This window comes from Mytilus galloprovincialis, chromosome 11 (assembly GCF_965363235.1).
Source record: "Mytilus galloprovincialis chromosome 11, xbMytGall1.hap1.1, whole genome shotgun sequence".
Classification (NCBI taxonomy): domain Eukaryota; kingdom Metazoa; phylum Mollusca; class Bivalvia; order Mytilida; family Mytilidae; genus Mytilus; species Mytilus galloprovincialis.
Genome location: NC_134848.1, coordinates 21,286,068 through 21,312,267, shown reverse-complemented (window position 1 = coordinate 21,312,267; position 26,200 = coordinate 21,286,068). Strand labels below are relative to the sequence as shown.

The 26,200-nt window shown below is 31.2% G+C and overlaps 1 protein-coding gene and 2 non-coding genes across 3 annotated transcripts in view; 1 reads left to right on the top strand and 2 right to left on the bottom strand.

The window, feature by feature from the left end:
- Positions 1-6,849: 6,849 nt before the first annotated feature.
- On the bottom strand, positions 6,850-6,921 carry Trnaq-uug (transfer RNA glutamine (anticodon UUG)). Its single transcript has one exon. It is a non-coding gene; the product is annotated as a tRNA-Gln (tRNA).
- Positions 6,922-13,304: 6,383 nt separating this feature from the next.
- Positions 13,305-26,200, bottom strand: part of LOC143052068 (uncharacterized) — a 42,538-nt gene continuing 29,642 nt past the window's right edge. The window contains exons 16-17 of the mRNA XM_076225039.1: positions 17,260-17,367; positions 13,305-13,327 (exon numbers count right to left, since the gene is read on the bottom strand). Coding sequence (XP_076081154.1) covers positions 13,305-13,327; positions 17,260-17,367 — 131 coding nt within the window. The remainder of the gene's footprint in view (positions 13,328-17,259; positions 17,368-26,200) is intronic.
- Trnaq-cug (transfer RNA glutamine (anticodon CUG)) lies at positions 14,582-14,653 on the top strand. The gene has a single exon. It is a non-coding gene; the product is annotated as a tRNA-Gln (tRNA).

The following is a 26,200-nucleotide window of genomic DNA, read 5'->3' as shown; positions in this document are numbered from 1 at the left end:
ATCCCCGCCCGCCCCTCTCAAATCGTCCCGCCCCGATTTTTTTTATTTAACAAAAATACGATTTCCGGATTTTGTTCATGTCCGTTACCGGGAACCATCGATAATTTTGTTTCATTCAAAACTTCCTGTTTCAAATTTCGTTTTTGTAATGAATCGACTAACTTCTAACGAAAATGATTAAGTCGACATATTCTGCTGCTCTATGATGACAACATCATATACCGAGAATAGAGATTGATAACGAGAAGGGCATGAATTATTTGAGTTTATACAAGTAAAATGGCTTGTCCTTGAACGCAAATTGCGGTAGTCACAAGTGAATCCGTGTTTTTTTCTTTATTTGTACAATGACTTTGTGTCAGGAAATTTGGACTTTGAATGATATCCAAAGCGCAAGAATCGTAGAACAAATTGGTACAAAAACATGACTGGATTACAGAAATTGACGCAAGCACGAACTTGTTTAAATTATGACCGTATATATATTGAGAGAAAAAAGTCGACAAACACGCATTTTAATTATAAAAAGCCCATGGCTGTTGTTTTGTTGACAAACGGCAAACACCCTCTGTAACTGTCCCAATACCCTCAATTTACTTATTAAACAACAACTACTTTTTGGTTAAGTTCATGTTTTACATCATAATTACTTTCAACACTGCGTTTACATTTTATTCTGTACTCATAATACTTGTGTTGCATACAATTGTACCAAAAAGAAAAATCACAAAAATACTGAACTTAGAGGAAAATTAATTTGGAAAGTCCATAATCACATGGCAAAATCAAATAACAAAGCGCATCAAAAACGTATACATTTTATTGATTTTATGGGTACTACAAACCATTGCTTAGAAAGCACAATAAATTTGGTGTAGGTATAGTCCAACTGAAGAGAGCATTTATCTTCTTTTTGATGTATTATACTATAAATAGGTTTCTAAAGCGGCAATTACATGTATAACAGTGGTTGCCAATCAGGGATTTTTATTTAAGAGTTCAAAAAATAGTGTAGGATTTCTTTTACATCATGTATATATACATTATACAAGCTTGTTTTCCACTAGTATATACCCGCGGTATGAAGAACTCCTGACGAGGGTTTCATATGAAATAAAATTTTAAAAATAAAATCCTCCCACCCGCCCCATTTAAAAAAAAAATTTGGATGAAAATCTACTAATTAATTTTAGTTGGCCTTATAATGTTCATAAGCATAGTTCACATTTTTAACAAGAGTAGACTTAAAGTATTGTTCTATGTCTATAATCTTATTTTCTAACATTGCAATATTTCGTCTTTTTACAATACAAAATCTTCTTATTGCTAATACACTATTTACAAAATAGTAATTAATATATTTATTTTGTTTTGTCAAACCAAACATACACATGAACTCAAAACTAAGGTCATTTATATAACTGCCTGAACTCTTATACAAAATATTGTGTAAAAAATTCTTTACAAAATCATTGAAGCGAGTTAACATTGTACACTCTAAAATCAGGTGATTTAAATTCTCAGGTAGAGTTGAGCAAATAGGACAAAGTGAGTCCTTTGTAATACGGCATTTAAATAGCCTTTCTTTTGTAAATATAATACGGTGAAAAACTTTAAATGCCACCTCGCGACAATCGCTTTGTAAAAAAGAAAAATTCATGATTTTCTGGATCTTTCTTAGGTCAAAATCTGCGTACATCAAACGCCATCGTGATACAGATTTAGGTTCTCTAGAAAGCTTTGATACAAGCATTCGATAATAAAAATTCGTCGTGGATGGAAGTGAACAAATTTGGACGCCATCTTTAATCATGGGTTTTAACACAGGAGTTTTACTAACATGCACATTTGCTTCAACTAGCACTTTATACTCATCAGGTATTGTTTCTAACACATTTCTAACTGCATGTAACATTTTATTTTCCGAAACTTCCGGAAATTTTTCTAATACAATCTCTTGAATATAACTTTCTTTCAAGAAACCTGGTTTACATTCATATGCGATGTCTTTTATTTTACATACACCTGCTTCAATAAATGTCTTAAGATATAACATTTTATTACCATTTGTAATATTTGGATTTAGAAAAAGCGGAATATCAAAAACATTTTCTGAATTAACTTCAATATCTACATTTTCACAAATACTTTGCCATGACAAAATCAGACTTTGATAAAATTCTGGTAATGCATCTATTTTTCTATTTCGGAGATCACAGAATAAAATTTCAATTCCAAGATTCATATTTTCAAACTTAGAAAAGAAATAAAGACAAGTTTGTTTCCATATAGCACAGTAGTTTTCATCCAACAGTCTACTCAAATATTTTAATCTAAAAGCATACATTTTCTGCATAATATCAGGAAAATTCAATCCTCCGTCAACTACTTTATTGATAATAACCTCATATGCTACAAGAGGAGGTTTATTATTCCATAAAAATTCTAAACATTTCTTTTTTATAAGTATGCAATACTTTTCAGGTATATTTACAACCATTAATGTATACCACAGTTTACTCATAAGTAAGGCACTAATAACACTTACTCTTCCATGAAGAGTTAAATGCCTCATTTTCCAAAAATTCAGGAGTTTTGTAATTGATTGTACTTTTCCTTCCCAATTCAATTTTTCACATAATGTTTTATTTTTTCCCACCCATATTCCTAATAACTGTAAGACTTCATCACATTCTTTTATTTTCCAAATTTTTAAATCATTTGAACAAATTTTCCCTTTTCCAAGTGCTAAAACTTCTGATTTTTCTTTATTCAATTTTGCACCCGATGCTTTTTCGTACAATTCTAGTACCCGAAATGTTTCACTAACTGAATTTTTGTCCACTAAGGTCAAAGTTGTATCGTCAGCATGTACAAAAACCTTTTCTTCAACATTTGTATTTGGTATTACAACACCTCTTATCTCACAATTTTTCTTAATAGCAATACTCAATGGTTCTGCTAACAAAACATATAACAGAGCCGAAATGGGACACCCCTGTTTGACAGAGTTTTTCAATCTAAAGTATGGAGTCAAAAATCCATTACATTTAACTGAACTAAAAATGTTGGTGTAAAATATTTTTATCCATTTTTTGAATTTATTACCAAATCCAAATTTATCCAAAACTGCAAAAAGATACTCGTGTCCAGCTCTGTCAAATGCTTTTTCTTGATCTAATTTTAATAAATAACATTCTATATCATTCATTTCTACTAAATCCATAAAATCCCTAACACTAACAACTGTATCAGATATATCTTTTCCTAGAATACAACAGCTTTGATTTGGTGAAATAACTTTTGGTAGTACATACTTAAATCTATTTGCCATTACTCTGGCAAGTATTTTGTAGTCAACATTCAACAAGCTAATTGGCCTAAAGTTTTTCAAATCTGATTGATCACCTTTGTTTTTAAAAATTATATTTATATTCCCATATCTCATAGATCTAGATAATTCTTCATTTTCCTCAATACTTAAATATAGAGTAATACATGCTTTAATTCATTGAAAAAATACAAATAAAATTCTGCAGTTATACCATCTGGTCCAGGTGTTTTCCCTTTTTTCATACCTTTTAAGGATTTTTCAATTTCCTCAATACTAATTTCATCATCACACATTTCTACATCTTCATTATCAATTTTACATTAACATTATTCAATAATTCATCAACTGAATGCATATCAATACTAACACAAGAAAACAAATGTTTATAATAATCATGTATAACATCAAGTAAATCATTTGTTTCTGTAACAATTTTCCCATCACAATCTTTTATTTCACTTATCACATTCTTATTCTGTCGATACTTTTCTAATTTCAAAAAATATGCAGTATTTCTATCACTTTCTAAAGCCCACTGTGACTTTGATCTTAAAATTGCACCTTGACATTTGTATGTTTCAATATCTTCTAATTGCGTTTGCAATTCTAAAAATTGTTCACTGTTTATCTGAATACCATTTGCAGATTTTACTGATAATTCTTGAATTTTATTCTGCAATTTATAATATTCCCTGTTTAAATCTTTTTGCTTTTCTTTGCCATAAATTTGGCTTAATCTTTTAATTGTAAATTTTAAATTATCCCACCAAATTAAGGGATTTGACACATAAAAATCTGACCCAATTTCATTTGCAAATAATCTCTTCATTTTATCAATAAATAACTCATCTTGTAAAAATGAATTATTAAAAACCCACACACCTGGACCTCTTTCTACATTACAAAAATCTATCTTCATGCTGACGATACTATGATCACTAAAACTAGTATCCTTATAATGAATATTCTTAATACATGATTTTAAATCTAATGACACTAGAAAATAGTCTATTCTGCTTTGGGTTAAAAACCCTTGTACAACCTGTTTTCTAGAAAAAAACTTTTGTATTAACATTTCTATTTCTCCAAATATCATATAATTCTTTTTCTTGCATAAAATTACATAAGGATTTTACAGCCTTATCATTACAATGCATGGTTTTACCACTCTTATCCAAACTTGATAATGTAGTATTAAAATCTCCAGCAACTAATACATATTTTCCTTTACTAATTTTTTGTTTACACTTTAAGAAAAACTCATATCTTTCATTTACATTATTTGGTGCATATATATTATAAATGTCAATTAATTTATCATTAATTGTCCCTTTTATATGAATAAATCTTCCATTATCATTTTCCACTTCTAAAAAAATGTTTTTTAATTTCTTACTAACAAGAATAGCAACACCTTGACGGTTATTACCACTATTACTATAAAAAATATCTCCATCCCAAATAGTTTTATCTCTTTTAATTCTTTCTACAAACAAATCATTCCAAAATGTTTCTTGTAAACATATAACATAAAATCTTTCATTACACAATGAAAAAATACAATTCCTCTTATTGCTATCACAAAGTCCGTTACAATTAAGACTTATAACATTAAACATAGCCATTACTATAAAAAATATATTGAATATTATATAATATTTACAATCCATTTTTATTTGTTTCTATTTTTTTTTTATGTGCCAACATAGCAGCTCTTACATTAACCTTAACTTTCAATGACTTTCGTCTTGCATTTTTTTTAAATATATTTTTGCATTTGTCTTCTACACTAGCCCACTCACTTTCTTCATCAGTCAATGGGTCAGTGTCCATACTTATTTCATCTAATTCACCAAATACACCATCATCTCCTCCCTGGCTGCATTTTTGTTCCAGAGAGGGGATGTTACTAATTTTCTCATCATTAACATTTGTTTCACATGAAACATTTTCATTCATAATTTCATTTGTACTTAACAATACATTACATTTACTAATATTGCTATTAACAGTTACAATATGTCCTTCTGAAATCTGATCACTGTCTTTATTCGTCATCTCGGTCGCGATCTTTGTCTTTACACCATTGTCGGTCGCGATCTTTGTCTGTTCACTATTGTCAGTCGCGATCTTTGTCTTTTCACCATTTTCGGACGCGTTATCAACGGTCTCTGTTACATCATCTGCCATGGCTTCATCAGCGTCTGTATATTCATCATCATCATCTTCATCTCCATTACCAATACCATCACCAATTGCTCCATCTCCATTACCATTACCATTTCTGTTAACGTCATCTCCATTCCAATCCTCACCATTAGCTTCTATATCATCACACATGATATCACTTGTGTGTACATCGGCAACAACTTTTACCACCTTTGACTTTTTCACATCATCACTGGTTCCCTGTTCCGAACTTATGACTGAGGGACCAACATCTAACGTATTCCCACTAATCAAGTCATTTTCACTTTCTTTTAATTCTGTATTGTTTTCTTCACTACTGGTGATAATTTCTTGATATTTTCTTTTGTGGTCCGAAACTCTGCTCCAAGGTGTTTTTCTTTTTCCTTCGGGTATATGACCAAATCCTTCTCCGAAATAACGCTTTCTCGTTAAACAATCGCAATCACTGTATGGCCTTAGGCAACTCTTACACTTATTCTCTAAACAGTTTTTACTAATATGTCCTTGTTGACCACATTTAAAACATTTAAATTCTGGACAATCTTTGTATAAATGTTCAGCACTATAACAACCCGAACAAACTTTGACCTGGTCATTATGAATAACCCTATAATATGCTGTTTCCTTCCCGCTAACTGTAAATTTCATAGAATACGGTATTGAGGCAAGTGTAGGTGGTAATTTTACTTTAAAAACCCTAGTACCATCATATACATTCGATCTACTGCTCATTTTTCTTTTCCTAATGTCAGTTACTATTTCAACACCCATTCTATCAAATCTATCAATTATTTCTTCATCTGTTACGTACATGCTCATATTGAAAATTGACACAATTCTAAATACTGATACTAGTTCATTTACACTAATGGATTTACCTTGTATAAATAAACCGTCTCCTGATATTTCTCCTACATTTCTCCTTTCCCGCATTACTACTTCATAATTGTTATCATTCTTGGGAACACACGCTAGCACCGATCCTACACCACATTTCTTTTCAATTTCATCTATCACTAATTCTGGGGTAATCACTTTAGTACTGCCAACATTCACACGAACAGTTTGTTCCTTTGAATAATTGTCATCCAAAGGGTACGTTTTGTCACCAATCCCGGGTGACAAAACAAAGTCTTTTTCAACAAAAAAGTTGAAAAAATCAAACGATATTAAGGTATATTATCACATTCTGACACAATATATACAAAATCACATATACGATGACTTGAAAAAACACAGTTTTTGAATAAGATTGACTCTCTCGATATAAACACCTGTTTACTCTTTCATAGGTCAACTGGAAGTCCACGACTAAAAAGTAAGTCAGGTTCCACCGAGATTTGAACTCGGATCGCTGGATTCAAAGTCCAGAGTGCTAACCATTACACCATGGAACCCTATGACATATTATAGAGAATTTATATCTGTATGAACATACGGGACGCACCGATTTATTATTTTCTTACTTTTTTCAACTTTCTTTCTATTAGATACCGTATCAACACACTAGATATCAGATAATACGCCTGCCGGTGTATTACTCTACAACCAAGCTAACTGTTTTACGACCGTTTCAATCTTAGTGGGTGAAATTGTCGGTATACATGAGTTTATTTTGGCCGATAGAAATAATCATACGTTACTTGCAAACTAAAATGCATACCCGTATTTATATAAAATTCCGAAGAAATTTTGGCAGGTTTTTGAGTTGATCACTGTTAAGTACATACATTTCTATATTTTTGTTAACAGGTTCCATGGTGTAATGGTTAGCACTCTGGACTCTGAATCCAGCGTGGACTTCTGGTTAGTGTTTTGAAGTGGTTACACGTATTTTCTGAGAAGCGAAAAAAAAACTCCTGTTATTAAGGTTTTGCTTGGATATCCCAGCAGGGAAAGTGGAATATATTTTCGAATCTTGTTAACAGTTAGTGATTTTGAACTATACACATGGAAAAAAGTATTGCAACACCTTGATTTGTTAAAACTTGAAAAATCAGCCTCTTTTTTTGGATGAAATATCATAAAATATGTGTATAATGTTATTGAAACATAGTTTATGATAACATTGGCATTGAAACGAACAAAAAATGTTTGAAAAAAAAAGATTTATATAGCCACAATTTTAATAACAAAATGAAGTGTTATTTGTACAAAAAAATGCATTTTACAACTTTTACTGTTGTCGAACTTTACAATGTCAGACATTTCAAAATTAATCTTCAGATGACTGTTCACATCATGGTTGATCGTTATATGCCAAATTATACGTACTTTGTGCGCAGCCTCCATTCAAACGGATAACCGCATCTTAACGTCTTCTTATTCCTGCCATAAATCGACTAATTTGTTGCTAAGGTAGCAGCAACCATTTTTGATGAAGGGCATTGTTTATTTCATGGTGTGTTTGTTTTGGGGTGTCCTTTCGCGCACTTTCCGCCCAATAGTGTTCCATATATGCTCGATATGGTTCAAAGTCGGGCAACGATCGGGCCAAGGAAGATGAACCAAACTCCATTTGAACATTCGATCTTCCTCCACGATGCCAATTTCCAACTTTGGCGAGCTCTGCACTACATTAGATACGGAAAACTGTGTGTCTGTTTGTTAACAAAGGTCTCCGAAAAGGTCTTATCACACGATAACCAGTAGCGATGAGTTGATCTCGAACAGTTCTTGTTAAAAGGCTCCTGTATGGCCACCACTCTCTTTTTAGGATTGTCTTGTATGCAACTGGTTTCCTTCTGACCAACCTTCATTATGCTTGATTTTCTCTAGCAAATGGTATAGGGGGTCTTCATTATCTCGGAAGGTCTTTAACAGCGTTTATTGCCTGATTTTTATTCTCAAAACGACTTATAGTGGAATGGTGATGACCAACAATACGTGCAGTTGTTACAGCGACATCCCTGCTTCTCTTATGCTGATAATCTGCCATCTTGCTGCAGTTAAGAGTTATCATGGACCCATTACAAGGTGTCAATCACATAACTTTAAAAACTTGGTTATTTAAAGTGTTGAAAACAATGAGGGTAAAAACATCTGTTTTGCTGTTTACGGGTACAGTAGCTGCAGGTGCAGATAAAAACTTATCGAGTCGATATTTATTGATTAAACTCAGGTGATACTTAAATAATGTTTAACTAGTTCTATTTTACCAAATTATATCACAAAAAAATAAAGAGTGTTTTTTTAATTTCAATTTCAATTTGGTGTTGCAATACTTTTTTCCATGTGTATATTTGGGAAAATAAACATTTGTAAAGTCGAGTTATAGATGAAATGTATCGTGTACCTTTCAAGGCTGGAGGCATCATAAGGTTATTTTATCATTAATAAAATTTTGACAATTAGTTTGAGATGAATATGGATAAGTTACCGAAATTTTTATTGAGTGCCATAAGAAGTGCGTGTGAAGAATTTGGTACAATTACATATAGTGTACATGGTGACAATGAAAAAGCAAGAATATCGATTATGTTTGCTAAATCTGATAATAAACAAGTGAAGCGAAAATCAGGGGCAGCACTAAGAAGAGACAATAAGCGTTTGCGGGAATATAATGAAAGCAACAATGAAATACAAGTTACTCGTTTAGATACATTAGACGATATAACAGTTGAAAACGAAAACGAAATTATTAGCATTAATAATGAAGAACCAAGCATGGAATGTGAAAATGAACCCGTTTGTGCCTCTGAATACACATCAACACAGTGTGGTGACAATATAGAACGATCGTCTGTAAATATAGACAGTGACTTGTCTAACCGGTTTATTGACTTACCTATAAACAAATTAGATCCAATTATAAATACACATGATGAGAAGACAATAGTAACTAATTTAAAACCCGATCGAAAAGTCAAACATAAAGATAACGGACCAAAAATTGATACGGAAAAGTGCAATATAGATACTGTTAGTTCGCCTAAACTATTACATGAACGTTTTGGAAAAATAGTTTTTAAAAAGAGTCGAGCTGGCCGAGATTTATTGATTGGAAAGGTTCAAAACAGGGAATTATTGGTTGTATATGAAACGGGTAGAATGCAGATAAGAACAATGAATGATGATGATTATAACTATGAACATTATGAACAGTTGGTTGTAAAAGAATTTGAGGATGTGACGGAAACAATTTTTTGGAACGATACGGTTGATTATGGAATTGAAAAAATGATAAACTATGTGAAAAATCATAATTTATAATGTAAATTTTATATGATATGATAAGTCTAGTGTGAGATAGGGATGAGTGAACCTTGTATGATAGTGTTTTTTATTGTTATGTTTTAATTGGTTTTTTATAGACAATACAATGTATTTTCAAAGATCGTGTCATATTTACAAAAAAACATCGAGTTCATTGTTTTGCGTTACTGGAATGGATATAACCAGCCGTATATGCGTTATGTGAATCTTTGACTTTTGATAAAGACACTTTTACTATTATGGAAAATATTGACTTTAGATATTAGATTTAACAGGTTTAATAACTATTTAATTGTCTGACAATACTTTGAGATAATATTTTAACCGTGTGTGAGAAAATACTAAGAAAGCTAAAAAAAAAAAAAAAGAATAGAAAAATGAATGATAGAGTAAGAATGAGGAAGCCAAAGAGTATAGGGACTTGATGTTTTCTATTACATATGTAAATATTGTAAAACTGAGATAACGAGATGAAGTTGAATAAATATAAAAGATATAAAAAAAAAAAAGCACTCTGGACTCTGAATCCAGCGATCCGAGTTCAAATCTCGGTGGAACCTAAGCTTTTTCTGCCGTATAAGTCATATTTTTACAAATTTAATCAGAAAGTTCAATAAACATTGGAAACTTGTTCAGTGATGGAGCTATAATTCGCCATGGCGAAATAGGAAAGGAGAGGATAGCGTAACATGATTAAGTTCCATGTACTTATCTATTACATTGATATAGCATTGACAATGCAATTTCACCATATATATACGTGGATATTTCAAGTATGGAAAAGTCGAACGCACCTTTGATTAGCAAGGACGTGTATTTCAACAAGGACAAATTTTTCCAATATATGTAGGATTCTTTGGATTTCCAGAATTTATATTCATGTTTGGATGAAGAACTTACTCGTCTTAAGTAAGTAACGTTTGTTTGTTGAAAACTGTAACCTCCCTGTTTGAAAAAAGACATGTTTTAAACTGATGTTTACAACTGTGCCATCGACCTAGATATTAACCTTGAACATCAATATCGATTATGGGTAAATTACCTGTTTATTTGGTGAAGTCGATAGAAAATGCATGTAACATATTTGACAATATAACATTCACTATACACGGAGATGAAAATAAAGCAAGAATATCTATAATGTTCGGACAAACTGATAGTAAACAAAGTACACGAAAGTCAAAATCTATGGAACGCAGGAATAACAAAAGAATGCAAAATTATATTGAAAAAGTTACAAAAAAAGATGACAAATTAGAAGGAAATAAAAGCTTTGTTCAAGGAACCATTGAAAGTAATGATGATCAATTAATGGAGATCGAAATAGAAACTGTATGGAGCGCAGAAACGGACACTACTGTAGTAGAGATCTGTACATTTGCATTACAGGATAGTAATACGGATTTTTCAAACACTTATTCCGACAAAGTTGAAGTTGAGAAAATGAAGAAAGGGACAGGAAATGCTCAATTATCAGTAATTAGTGAAAACAAGATAATTGAAACTATAAGCAAAGAGGAAAAAGACACAACAATGACAATTCATCATGACAATGAAGATCAGTCTGATGAATCGGATGATGATAGTGATGATGATAGTGATGACGATAGTGAGTTAAGTGACTATGATGGTTGTCCAATACAAGTCCCAATTGACGACATTATTGTGAAAGCGGTGATTAAGACAAGTAGACTATTGCCTGATAAATTCATTGCAAAAATAAAAGGGACAGAAAACTTGTAAAGTATGATCGGGGTCGTAACAAAGTAGTACAAGTTCGACCAAAGGATGTTGATTATGACACATATAAGCAAAACATCGAACAAGATTTTCCAGATGTGAGGAACTATGAATTTCGTCCTGATGATACTGATGATATACTTTTTCGGATTGCTGATTGTGCAATTGCTAATGGACTTTATAAACATAGAAAATGATTTATTTTGTATATATAAAAGTGTTTTATTTTTTAATTTTGATTATTCTATGACTTAAAATGATAGTTTTATTTTCAATTTTAAAAACATGTCTTTGAGTTATTATCTTACAATGTTAAAATAAAGTTGAATGTGTGAAGGAATTGGAATCCATCCGCGTACATGCAATTTTGTAATGTTGTGTAAAATGTTAATGAAAATAATTATTTTTTGTTTGGAAAGAGACGATGTGTATATTCTATTTTTAATTCAAAAATTCATAAAAGAAAAAAAAATAAAGTGACAATGCGGCATTATATAAATGTATGAATATATCTGAGTGTGATATTGTAGGAAATTTGCTAAAACTGTGATATCATTGTAGGTCAATCTGTATAATAACTGTATAATGTGTAAATATGATGTCTGATTATAATAAAGATAAAAAAAAAAGCACTCTGGACTCTGAATCCAGCGATCCGAGTTCAAATCTCGGTGGAACCTAAGCTTTTTCTGCCGTATAAGTCATATTTTTACAAATTTAATCAGAAAGTTCAATAAACATTGGAAACTTGTTCAGTGATGGAGCTATAATTCGCCATGGCGAAATAGAAAAGGAGACGGATAGCGTAACATGATTAAGTTCCATGTACTTATCTATTACATTGATATATCATTGACAATGCAATTTCACCATATATATATATATATATATATATATATATACGTGGATATTTCAAGTATGTAAATGTTGAGAAACCATGTCTAATACATGAAATAAATGATAAAATAAGGTATACTAAACCCAATAAATTACCGTGACGCAGAAAATAGACAAACTGCCAAGACAATAATGAAGACTACATAAAGTTGTTTATAAAAGAAATGTGAGTCACAACGACTAAAAAGTAAGTCAGGTTCCACCGAGATTTGAACTCGGATCGCTGGATTCAAAGTCCAGAGTGCTTTTTTTTTATCTTTATTATGATCACACTTCATATATACATATCACAGTTTGAAAATACACATATAAATGAAAACATTCATTTTACTTATTGTCTTGTCTCTGAAATGATAACATTCGACATTTTACATAACATTATTGCGTGAAATATTTTTCACTAACATCACTGTCATATTAGAAAACTTGTGTATACTTGTATCGTATTCATTTTTACTTTAATTTTTTCTCTTTTTCTTTTTATATAAAACAATAAAAAACAACATTTGAAACAATTCAAGAAAAAAAACCTAAATGTTTACATACGCAAATGTTCTATTTTAATTTATTTTCCATGTGATACATAAAAAAAACGGCTGGTTTCCAGACCATAATTTTGATTCACCGGCACAAAAATTATTTAATCAAATCTTCGTGTATAAACATATATTGTTTTTCATCTTAACTGTTTATTCATCGAAACATCATGAACACAGTCTATATTTCTCTGCATATCTTTCCATCCTCGGAATATCACGAACGTAACAGTCAATGTCACAAGTGTCCCATTTTCTTACGTCGTTAAATCTATTTACGCAATGCATTGCGTTTTCAAAGTCCGATTTCTCGGTGTTCAAATTTACATGCCTGATTTCTCTTTTCGCTATACTACACATAACTACGGTGTCTCTGTTTTTCACTTTTCCTATTATGCAACTTCTGTCTGATCGTCTATTAAAAACAATTTTGTGATAATGACTGTCTGTACTAAGATTGTTCCCAGTAATTATCAATTTCGGATCTACAGTTTTTATTTTGTCTTTTTCTTTATTTTCTACATTTCCAACTTCGGTGTATACATTCTTTTTATTTATCGAACCGTTACACACTATTTTTCCCGTTATTTCATTGTCCTTATTTGTTTTGACCAACGATACACTAATCGGCTGAGCAACTGTCATCACAACCGGTTGAACAACTTTCAATACAGGTGTAATGTTTATCTGCTCGGGGGCTACTAATGGGAGATCTAAGTGACCATCGTATTGTAATTCACCTTCCCAGTCCATTATAACTTCTGAATTATCCTGATTAACGCTATTAAATGTCTTATCAACGTCATTGTTTGTATTTTCTTCTCTTTCCTTCCACGTTTTCATCCTTTTATTGTCTCTCTCTCTCTCTAATTGATCTTGACTTATGTTTTACTCCCCTATTGACGTGTATTAAATCACCCCTTGTCCAAACCAATGAAATTCGCATTTTGTCACCTAAATAATGAGAATTCCATGTCAGTTGCTAATATTCATCAATAATACTGCTAATTAATGCGACTAAAGGCTTCGGCAATCTTTCCATTATGATTTCCCTGATAGGTACCTCAATTTTCGCAAGAAGTATAGTAAAGTTCACAAAACAACAATAAAACGCAAAATAATTCTCAAAAATGTCAGTAATTTAACTTACATTACTGTTACAATAGTTATATATTTACTAAATCCGGCTGGTAATATCCAAATCCTATAGAAATAATAACACAATAACAGGAGCAAAAATTGTACGTCTATATCAATGTAGGGTGCACTCGACCAACCCAAAAGTCCAGAGTGCTAACCATTACACAATGGAACCCTATGACATATTATAGAGAATTTATATCTATATGAACATACGGGACGCACCGATTTATTATTTTCTTACTTTTTTCAACTTTCTTTCTATTCGTTACCGTATCAACACACTAGATATCAGATAATACGCCTGCCGGTGTATTACTCTACAACCAAGCTAACTGTTTTACGATCGTTTCAATCTTAGTGTATAAAATTGTCGGTATACATGACTTTATTTTGGCCGATAGAAATAATCATACGTTACTTGCAAACTAAAATGCATACCCGTATTTATATAAAATTCCAAAGAAATTTTTGCAGGTTTTTGAGTTGATCACTGTTAAGTACATACATTTCTATATTTTTGTTAACAGGTTCCATGGTGTAATGGTTAGCACTCTGGACTCTGAATCCAGCGATCCGAGTTCAAATCTCGGTGGAACCTAAGCTTTTTCTGCCGTATAAGTCATATTTTTACAAATTTAATCAGAAAGTTCAATAAACATTGGAAACTTGTTTAGTGATGGAGCTATAATTCGCCATGGCGAAATAGGAAAAGAGACGGATAGCGTAACATGATTAAGTTCCATGTACTTATCTATTACATTGATATATCATTGACAATGCAATTTCACCATATATATATATATATATATATGTGGATATTTCAAGTATGTAAATGTTGAGAAACCATGTTGAAGACTACATAAAGTTGTTTATAAAAGAAATGTGAGTCACAACGACTAAAAAGTAAGTCAGGTTCCACCGAGATTTGAACTCTGATCGCTGGATTCAAAGTACAGAGTGCTTTTTTTTTATCTTGTGCATTTTTTAGAGAATTTATATCTATATGAACATACGGGACGCACCGATTTATTATTTTCTTACTTTTTTCAACTTTCTTTCTATTTGTTACCGTATGAATAAATAAAGGCAACAGTAGTATACCGCTGTTCAAAACTCATAAATCCATGGACAACAAACAAAATCGGGATAACAAACTAAAACCGAGGGAAACGCATTAAATATAAGAGGAGAACAACGACATAACACTAAAATGTAACACACATAGACAAAATCCCACGAGAATAATATATATAACATCAAAACCAAATACATGAGTTTGGGATAGACACACTTCATACGTGCAGACTTGCAATGAGCTCTACAACCAAGTTAACTGTTTTACGACCGTTTCAATCTTAGTGGGTGAAAGTGTCGGTTTGCATGAGTTTATTTTGGTCGATAGAAATAATTATACGTTACGGAATGTAAATGTTCAGGATGTTAGACAGGTAAAGTCAACTTGCTATTGTAAAAGAAATCTTTCAAATTTTCAACTCTATGGAACAGCTTTCCAAACGATTTAAGGACTGAAAATATTATTTTCACATTTTAAAGTCTTGTTTAATCCTGGAACGGTTCGGAATGTCGCTGTTCTGCTTGCAGATAACTCTTGGGCTGTTTATTGTTGATGAAATTTTTGGTTGCATTGGACTAACATTTTTTTTTTCATTCTAAATTTGTTGCTAAATCTGTATTGCATGCTTTGCATTACAGGTTGTTATATGTCAAATTAGACTGTTTTATTAGGTCTTTCCTCTTTTCGTGGAAAGCCATTTTGTTTTTATTTTGATTATTTCTTTTTTTTTTTTTTTTTTTTTTTCTTCTGCCGTTTGAGATGCTTTTTTGTCTTACAACCTATCGAATGTATTTTTTGGCCAATGATGTTGTACAGTAATGGGGGTTTCAAAAATCACCCTCTGTGACCGAACACTTATTCTTATAGGAGTTATCTCCACGCGTCCCCTTTTTCTTGTTATCGCTATATCTCTAAAACCGTAAAAGATTTTAACAAACTGTTTTCACCAAATTGATCGTCTATTCTTAGGAATGATTTGGTTTTATTTGACTGGAGTGATCGGAAGACATCTTATGGGAGTTATTTCCATTTGAAAATTTAAGATAGGTGATTTGTTGGATAAATTCATACGTTATAAGTCATAGAGGCCTACAGTCTTTTGATATGAAGTCCTTGATCCATTTGAAGGAAATTGAGCTCAAGGTCAAAGGTCAAGGTCATGCTATAAATTTTGAATTTTGCTTGTTATCGTTGTTCCAAAGAAAACGTGACGGTAAATGATATGATGTGTTTGCCGAATAACTGTTTACAATAAGGCGCAACTTCAACCTATTTTAGTCGAAGAGTTTTGGTTAACCCTTATAGGAATTTTCTCCCCTTATGTATTTGAAATCCGTATTTCTCCATAACCATACAAGTGATTGACCTGGGGTCTTTTTATTTGAGATCACTGACCTTTGAACTCAAAATTGAGGTCAAGATCAAAGGTCAATTTGACGTTCTAGATTTTGACCTTTGCTAAAAGTTCTTTCTGGTTTATTATAAAACAATTAAGTCTTCTGCATAAACCTATTAATCTTACTTAACGGAGTGACATTTTCTAACATCGTTTTTTAAATTTCATTCTTATTATCGAGGTGGAAAGACCTTCAATTGTTCTCTGAAGAATTGGTTTTTAATGTTATATATATGTTTTTATACTCGGTCAAAAACTCTCTTTAGAGCTTGTCTTGTATGTTTTTTAACTTACGCTGAATCAAAATATTTTGTTCTTATTTTTTAAAATAATTATTCTTTTAAACAAAGTTCAGTTATTAACTATTTTACTATCTCCATGATACATTTCTTTGAAACTTTAACATCTTGTTAGGTGAATCATTATTTCAAAGTAATCAGGTATTCTTATAACTCATTAACATAAAACAGACAAAGATGAGAATGCAAACAATTGACTTCGTATGCATTCGAACATGTGTAAAATAAGGCTGATCAAATAATATGCAAACAATCGGTATTTGATTTTTAATTAGTTACCAGAATAATTCAATATTTAGTTATCATCATCATGCTTTTATGCAAGGAATCTATATAATTTTCCCATCGCATTCCAAGCTTATAAGCACAGCTCCGATTTAGGCAGTCATTGAGGGCTGCATAGGTGCATAAAACATACCACCATCCTCCTTTACCGTTATTAGCACAATTAACCTTGTCTGATGCACCATTATTTCTATCTCTTGTTGAAAATGGAGCACCATTAGATCTGGCGTTATACTCTACATTGTCCATATTGTCTCCTATGATATAAAAAAAATTAGAACGTGAATTTATGTAACAAAAAGATTTTTAATAAGTTCTTTTTAATTTTTTATGAAAAGTATCGATCTATTACATATCCAATTAGTGTTGGGTAGCATAATATGTAAATAAAGGCAATATAATTCACTAAGTAATAAAACCATAACATTTCGCACAAAGAAAGGTTATATAAAGGGGAATATAAAAAACGCAGCAACATTAAACTAACTATACAGCAGTTGGGACAAGGTCATAACATATATGTGCGTCATGAGCTACACGAAAAATTACTAGTTGCTGTTGATACCAATCGAATCACTAGGATCTATCAAAATGTCAGGAGCCCCTGGCCTCTGTTTGTCTCGTTTTTTTCTTATTCTATTACAGTAAACTGTTTGGAGTTAGGTGTGACGTCAATTTACATTGAACTAGTACACATTTTATTTAGGGGCCAGATGAAGCGCACCTCCGGGAGAAGGATTTTCACGCTGTGTTGAAGACCCATTCATGGCATTAGGCTGTTTTCTGCTCTTTGGTCGGGTTGTTGTCTCTTTGACACATTCCTCATCTCCATTTTAAATTTTATTCTGAAAAAAATATAACGCTTTCAAGCAAATGGTCTGCTCTCTTAGAAATTATTCCAATACAAACAAAAAGTGTAGGGGAAAAAGGTAAAATCTCAAAAATACTGAACTCCGAGGAAAATTCAAAACGGATAGTCCCTAATCAAATGGCAAAGATCAAAAGCTCAAACACATCAAACGAATGGAAAACAACTGTCATATTCCTGACTTGGTACAGGCATTTTCTTATGTAGAAAATGGTGGATAGAACCTGGTTTTATAGCTAGCTACACCTCTCACTTGTATGACAGCTGTATCAAGTTCCATTATATTGACAACGATGCGTGAACAAAAGAATTATAATAGGTACAAATGTCAATAATACAGCAGTCAGCATTGTGCTATAATCCTATTCACTAAAAAGACATACAAACATGTATCAAAGAAGCACAAAATGGCATACAGACCAATAATATTAGTATGAATTAAAGACAAGAATAAACAAAATTACCATAGTATAATAACACAATGACGGGATATATAAGTACAGAGCCACGTCATATATGAAACAAAGAAATATAAAAAGGCATATAGACAAAGCACATAGCAAAAAAGATAGATGAACAACAAACAAGTTTTTGAAGTAACACCAAAAGGCATATAGACATAGCACATTAGCAAAATGAAAGACAAGAATACGAGAATATCATAAACAATTATGACAGAACACTTATTTTTCAAGTTGTTACCACATATTCGTAGATGCATCTACATGTATGGTAGTCACAGTTTCGACACATTTCTTGTGTCAACAAGGATGTTCAAGCTTTAATGTCTCACCTGTTTTACAATCATGATTTATGTTTACATTCCAAGAGATAAAGTTTTACTACCAGTATTACAAAAAATAATATGAACAAGAAAAATAAGGCCAAGGTCAGATAAACCAAGCCAGCATTATAATCATTTCATACACCAAACATTTTTTACCTTTAGTATACATGTTCAAGAAACATGCCAAACCACGAATACTTTATATTGACAAATAGAACATAAAACTGAAGTCAAGATCAGATGAAACCACAAGACACATAAAAATCATTCTACACACCAATTTTATAAAAAAAAAATTAGAAGATATTGTTTAATTGCTAATGCAAAATTCAAAAGAAGTGGATGTAAGCATTAATAGGCAATCATAAGGCCTTCATCAATGAGAAAAAAAGATGACCTATTGCTTAAAGTATTTTAAAAGATGACTTAACATAAACCAATTAACCATGCAAATAAGGTCAATACCTTGCAGTCATTCTATATAATACCAAATGGTTTACTTATTGTTTTTAGTGTTAGAAAAATAAACATAAAACTTATCATTGACGAATGACTTACTACTACCAGTATTTGAAAAATAATCCTAATCCGGCAAGTTCTACCTTAAACACTGATCAGTGAAATGAGGAATGAAATGAGGTTGAGGTCAGGTGAACCCTGTCTGATGGACATATAGACCTTGCAAGTGACCCATAGACCTAATGTTCAATTTTTTATAACACCCAGTCTACCATAAAACCATGCAAAACAGTCCACAATGGGGGTCATCAGATTTGATTGAAACTTTGTGTGCTATGGATCTTGTCTATATTCCAGCTTTGATTATTTGGAATATCTTCTTATTTTCACTTCTTCGTACTACATTTGTATGAACATCAAGATTATTCTCCTTAAATCTGTACAGGGTAGTTTAAGTTAGCTCTAATTGTATAGTTTTATTGTTGATATTCACCCCAATTTGTATCCAGTGTTTAATTATGTATTTATAAATCAGAACTTTCTTGGTATTCCTAATTATTGGAAGAATTTTATACACATAAGTAGTATACCTAAAACGACAAAGGTTATTTTTCATTTACCTATTGATATTATTAATACCGGTTTTTTTCAAAAGTGATTATTTTCGAAGGGTTAAATATTTTGCGGTGGTGTCTTGTCATGGCTTTGTTTGGACTTGTTTGTTTGCTTTTTGGCCTTGAACGTTTGTCCCTAATATTTTATTAACTGTGCATTTGCAGCCAGGCATCGCAGATCAAATTTATTCGTTCGTTGTGTGTTAATTTACGTTTTTTGATTGAGTTAAGTCTTCCAATTGATATTTTATCATGTGGTTTTCTATGTTGTGATTTTATGCTATTGTTTCAGAAAGAGGGAGGAGGTTTGGTACCATTAAAACGTTTAATCCCGCTGCAAATGTTTGCACCTGTCCTAAGTCAGGAATTCAATGTACAGTAGTTGTCGTTTGTTTATGTAATTTATACGTGTTTCTCGTTTCTTATATAGATTAAACCGTTGGTTTTCCCGTTTGAATAGTTTTACACTAGTTTTGGGGCCCTTCATAGCTTTTTATTCGGTGTGAGCCAAGGCTCCGTGTTGAAGGTCGTACATTGACCTCTAATGGTTTACTTTTATTAATTGTTATTTGGATGGAGAATTGTCTCATTGGCACTCACACCACATCTTCCTATTACTATTAAACAATATTATGAAAGAAGTCCACGAAAACATATTTTATCTGGTTCCCATGTCAGCTAGGAGATGCTGTGATGTACCGAGAACCACTTTTCTCATGTTTGAGGCAGTGATTTTCTATGAAAATGACCAATTTAAACACCCTGAAACTTATAAAAGCGGAAAACAACGAGATAAAAAATGATGATTTATTAAATAATAAAGTGTTAAAGCTTCAAAAACTAATCAGTTCATAAATTTTTCAAGAACAATTTTTTAGATTATTCCAAGGGAGATAATCCAGTTAATTTTTTTCTTCAGAAAATCATAAAAAGTACATATTTTTAAAACTATCCAGCCTTTGGTCCATTAAAAATAAAGATTACTCACTTTGTTTTATTAATTGGAATACTTAATTATGCATTTTAGCTAATACAATTGCTAGGGTCTCATTGTAGTACATTCTACAATTCTCTAAAAATACCTAAATTTACATTTTCTCTCTATAAATCAATGAATTTAAAATAGTATTTTCTGGATAATTTTGGAAATGCAACTGTTTCTTTTTCAAAACCGCTATAATATTTAACAAATTAATTCAAAGTAACAATGACCATAGTTCAATAACAATTCATGATGCCACGTTTATTGAAGTAACATGGTACAAAGGGATATAATCCAGTAAAATTGCATTTAAAAAAAAAACTTAAATTACTTTTTTTTTAAAACTTGGTCCAATAAAGATATAAGTATTTATCTATTTGGTTATTTTAGAGACAGAGCTAATAACCCATTTTAGCATACACGATTGGTTGGCTCTTATTTAAGTACTTTCTAGAATTCTCCTTGAATAATATCCAAATTTTCATTTCTCTTAAAGAAATCAATGAATTTTATATTATCAATATGAATTATCAATCTGTAGATAATTTTGTAAATGTATTTTTTTTTTCTTTAAAGCATTATTAAACTTAACAATGTAATTTAAACTAACAAAGAAGATAATACAATAACAATAAAATGATGCCATAAATATTGATTTTCTATGGTACAAAGGGAGATAATTCACTTAAAAAAAGCATTTTCAAAAATCTGAAAAAAAATCTATTTTTCTTCAAATTAAACGTTCTGCTCTTGATACATCATAAGCGATTCGGTATTTCCTTTCTTTTCATTAAATAAGGATAAAACAAAGCATACAAAGGAGTAATAAAAGAATGTTAAGACCAAAACAATTGGTATTTTTTTTTACGATTCTGTTGAAAAATCTCAAAACTTGCAATTTTTAACAACAAACATTTAAAATATCAATCTGTATATCTGTGACAGTGAATTTGTATAATCAGGGATTATGTAGAATGCCTGATTTTTCAGGTAATATGTAGAATCACTAAAATCATTAGTAATTATGTATAATCCCTAAAAATTACCAGTAATTTTACATAATCACTGAACATTTTAATAATTATTCTACAAATTCCCTTATATAATTTTAGGGATTATGAATAATTTATGGATCCTTTGTTTGATAAAAAAATATATATACAGAAAAATTATATTTTTTTTACTTTCATATTCCTTGCCAGATGAAATAATTTTGCTTTTATAAACAGAGGATGATCTTAAAGATATAACAAACACAGGGTTTCGAGATAAAGTTAATAATATCAAGATTCCCTTTATAGCGATAACTTTACATGTATTATTTGTTTATTAAAAGCCAGCGTCAAATTGATATTCATGTTCTATTTGTAAATCCAAAGAGCATGTTATTTGTGGTACATGTACATGTACAACAAATAATGAAGTAGATTATGGAACATCTGGGTTTTTTTTGTTGTTTTTTTTTCGTTTTTGTTCAAATGCACAAGAAATTCAAAACGAGAGAACTTAGGCATCTAAATGTATAGAAAAAGTAAGGATTGACAATTAGAACAAATTTTAGAGAAAGCTGACATTTGGTGTATTATTCTCATAGCAACTCCACATGGTAAAAGAGGAAAGGGAATCACAAAACACATAATGGTAATTGTTTACCAAACGTCTGAAAAAGGATATCGCTTTGCCTAAAAAATATGTTTGCTAATTCCCTTTTTTGGGGGTACCTACAGATGTTTTTACTGAACACTTTATTTCTCTTAGGCGGGTCATAAAATCTGATTCAATATGTGAAGGAAAATGTTTTCTAAAATGTGGATATTGTGGTAAAAACAGATATGAAGCATACCATTTTGATATATTGTGTAAATGTATAACATTTAAAAAAGAAATAGGGTTATCATTTTGATATTTTGTGCTTAACATTTTACAATTTATGTTTATACAGTGTAATCCTGTTTTAATATGATTTAATAGCATGAATTATTTGACTTTTTTTCATTTTCATTATAAATAAAACTATTTCTTCATTTCAATTACTATGTATAATCCCTGACGTTTTTTCTAGTGATTATACATAATCCTTGAAAATTTTAGTGATTATATATAATACCTAAACTGGTCAGTGATTTCAGGAATTCTACATAATCAATGATTATACAAATTCACTGTAACATATCCATGTAGTTTTAAAAAAGGGCAATAATCTAACAAGTTGTAAATACCTATAAAAAAATGCAGTCAACATAATATTGATTTGTATATGACCAATTGATTCATACAAATCAATGTTCAATTATAAAAACAGACTTCTAAACTAATATGTGCTGTCATATTTTTACTAGAGTTAACTTATCATAATCAAAACCATCTCATGTATTTAAATGTTTCTTTTTATGAAATAATTTTAAATCATTTTTTCTTGCTTTTAAAAGTTTCTACATGTATCTATGACATCTATAGATTGCAATTTTCAAGATACTGAATTGTAAAAAAAGTTCATTAAATGGCAATAGGTGTCACACGATTTAGGCCATACTAACTTTTTGTGTATTCCTTTTTTTAGCTCATCTGGCCCAAAAGGGCCAAGTGAGCTTTTCTCAGAACTTGTCGTCCATCGTCCGTCGTCCATCGTCTTCGACCGATAATTTTTACAAAAATCTTCTCCTCTGAAACTACTATGCCAAATGAAACCAAATTTGGCCTAAATTCTACTTAGGGTATCTAGTTCTAAAAATGTATCTGATGACCCCGCTCATCAATCAATATGGCCGCCAGGGCTAAAAAAAGAACATGGGGTAAAATGCAGTTCTTTGGGCTTTTAGCTTTAGAGAAAATCTGACATGGGGTAAAAATGTTCACCAGATCAAGATCTTTCTGCCTTGAAATTTTCAGACGCATCAGACAACCGGTTATTGGGTTGATGCCGCTTAATTGGTAATGTTAAGGAAATTTTGCAGTTTTTGGTTATCTTGATTTCATTATAATAGATAGAGATAAACTGTTACAGCTAAATTGTTCAGCAAAGTTAGATCTATAAGTAAGTCAACATGACCAAATTGCACCAAACTTGGACGAAATCATCCTTATGGTATTTAATTTTAAAAACTGTATCCGATGACCCTGCCCATCAACCAAGATGGCCACCATGGCTAAAAATAGATTTTGGCTTTTATCTCTGAAACTCAAGCATTTACAGGAATTTGACATTGAATAAAAATGTTCATCAGGTCAGGATCTAGCTATCCTGAAATTTTCAGACGAATTAGACAATCTGTTGATGGGTTGCTGCCCCAGAATTGATAGTTTTAAGGAACCTTTGCAGTTTTTGGTTATTATCTTGAATATCATAAAAGATAGAGATAAACTGAAAACAGCACATTTTTTCAGCAAAATAAGGTCTACAAATACGTCAACATGACCAAAATGGTCAATTGACCCTTATAGTCAATTTTTAACAATTTTTTGTAAATTTTTATAATATTTTACACAAATCTTCTCCTCTGAAACTACTCTGACAAATTTAACCAAACTTGGCCACAATCATCATTAAGGTATCTTGTTAAAAAACCATGTCGGATGACCCCGCTTACCTACCAACATGGCTGACATGGCTAAAAAAAGAACATAGGGGTAAAATGCAAGTTTTGTCTATTATTTTTTTAACCTTAATTAATAAAGAAAATCTGAAAGGAACAAATATGTTTAGAAAATGAGCTCTACCATTTGTCCACAAATGTTAAAACTGTTCAACAAATTCTTACAGGAGTTGTGGCCCATAAATGACAAACATTTTTTTTTTTCATTTTTTCACTTATCATGAAAACTATGATATTAAGAGAGAAACATTTTTTTTCTGTTATACCTCATATGATTTAAATTATAATCATAGAATAAACACTATAAATGACAAAAATGATCAGCAAGGAAAGATCTATTAATAAGTCAAAGAAACTAAACAAACTAAAAGATAAACAAAATAGAGGTTTTTGTCATAAGGTCTTTTCCCGTCTACAATGTTGAAGAGTGTGCTTAATGTTTGATATGCCCATAGACCAAAGAGACCAAAGCGAGCGACACAGGATCTTTAGAGCTTCTAGTTTGTTTGCTTTTCATTTTTGCCCCTAAAGTTTCTATACATCTATATATCTTTGACAGTTGATAACAGTTTTCAAAATAATACGCAAACACGCAAATAAATCTTTAAAATCGTCATTAAAGAACAATTACTCCAATAAGAAGTAAACTGACGAGTTTATCCATATTGAATTGTTTGTTCATCTTGTCATACTGATAATTTATATCGATATTATTTCTTTCGCTAAAGTGAGACATAGCTATCCTAGACTCTGTCGTTTGTGGCAGAGGCATCAACATTTAGTTGAAGTTTTTTAGACACCAATAACTTTGTCAAACCTTCAAGAGAAGTTATGAAATTTGGACAGCGCTTGATAATAACCAAACGACAGTATCTAGGGCAAAATGTCGAAAATATATAGCTAGTCTGGGGTATAAATTTGTTCCACATCAATTACTTTGGCAAACCTTCATACAATTTTATAAAACTTTTACAGAAGCTTTTTTTATGGTTAAGAGATAATGTCTGAAGCAAACTTTAGAAGAAAAAAAATTTCATTTCAGTATTTTCCGGATAGATGGACTTAGATTTACAGACTTGGTATTGAATTTTTTTGACATGATGAATTTGTAAAACTTCATTGATTGTTATGAAACTTGGACAGACGCTAATCTGCAAGACCAAGAAATGGCACCTTAAAAAAAATTGATTCTTTTTTTATTCTATATTTTACTGATATATTGACTTACTTTTTATGTCGATTTTACACTTTTACACTGAAGCAACAATGAGAGGCTAGACACAGAGTTCCGAGCAAACTCTTACAATTTTGTTTTGTAAACTTTCTGTATATTGTAGATATTTTTAAATAATAGGCAAAAGTTTTGTCATTCAAGGGCAAAACCTCCAACGTGAGCACGTCCGACAGTTTTGACGTAAATAGCCGAAAGTGAGATCTCAGCATTTTGAAAATTCTTGTCTCTGTCAGATTTTTTCTATCTTGTATTTTTCAAGATAATGGAGAAAACTTGTATCTTACCCACTTAGTTTTATTTTTCAGCCGCGTTGCCCTATTTGGTTGGAAAAAATGGTGGGTGGAAAGGGGGGTCATAGCTCACAATTTCTAATACTCGATACCCCAATGATGTCTGTGGCCAAGTTTGATTAAATTTAGCCTTATAGTTTCAGAGAAGTTTTTGTAAAAGTTAATGGACGACTGACGACAATTGTTGGAAAAAGATAATGCTAGCCCTTTGTTAAATTGTACTTTGAAAATTATTTCAGAGACTGTATTTTTATAGTTGGGCA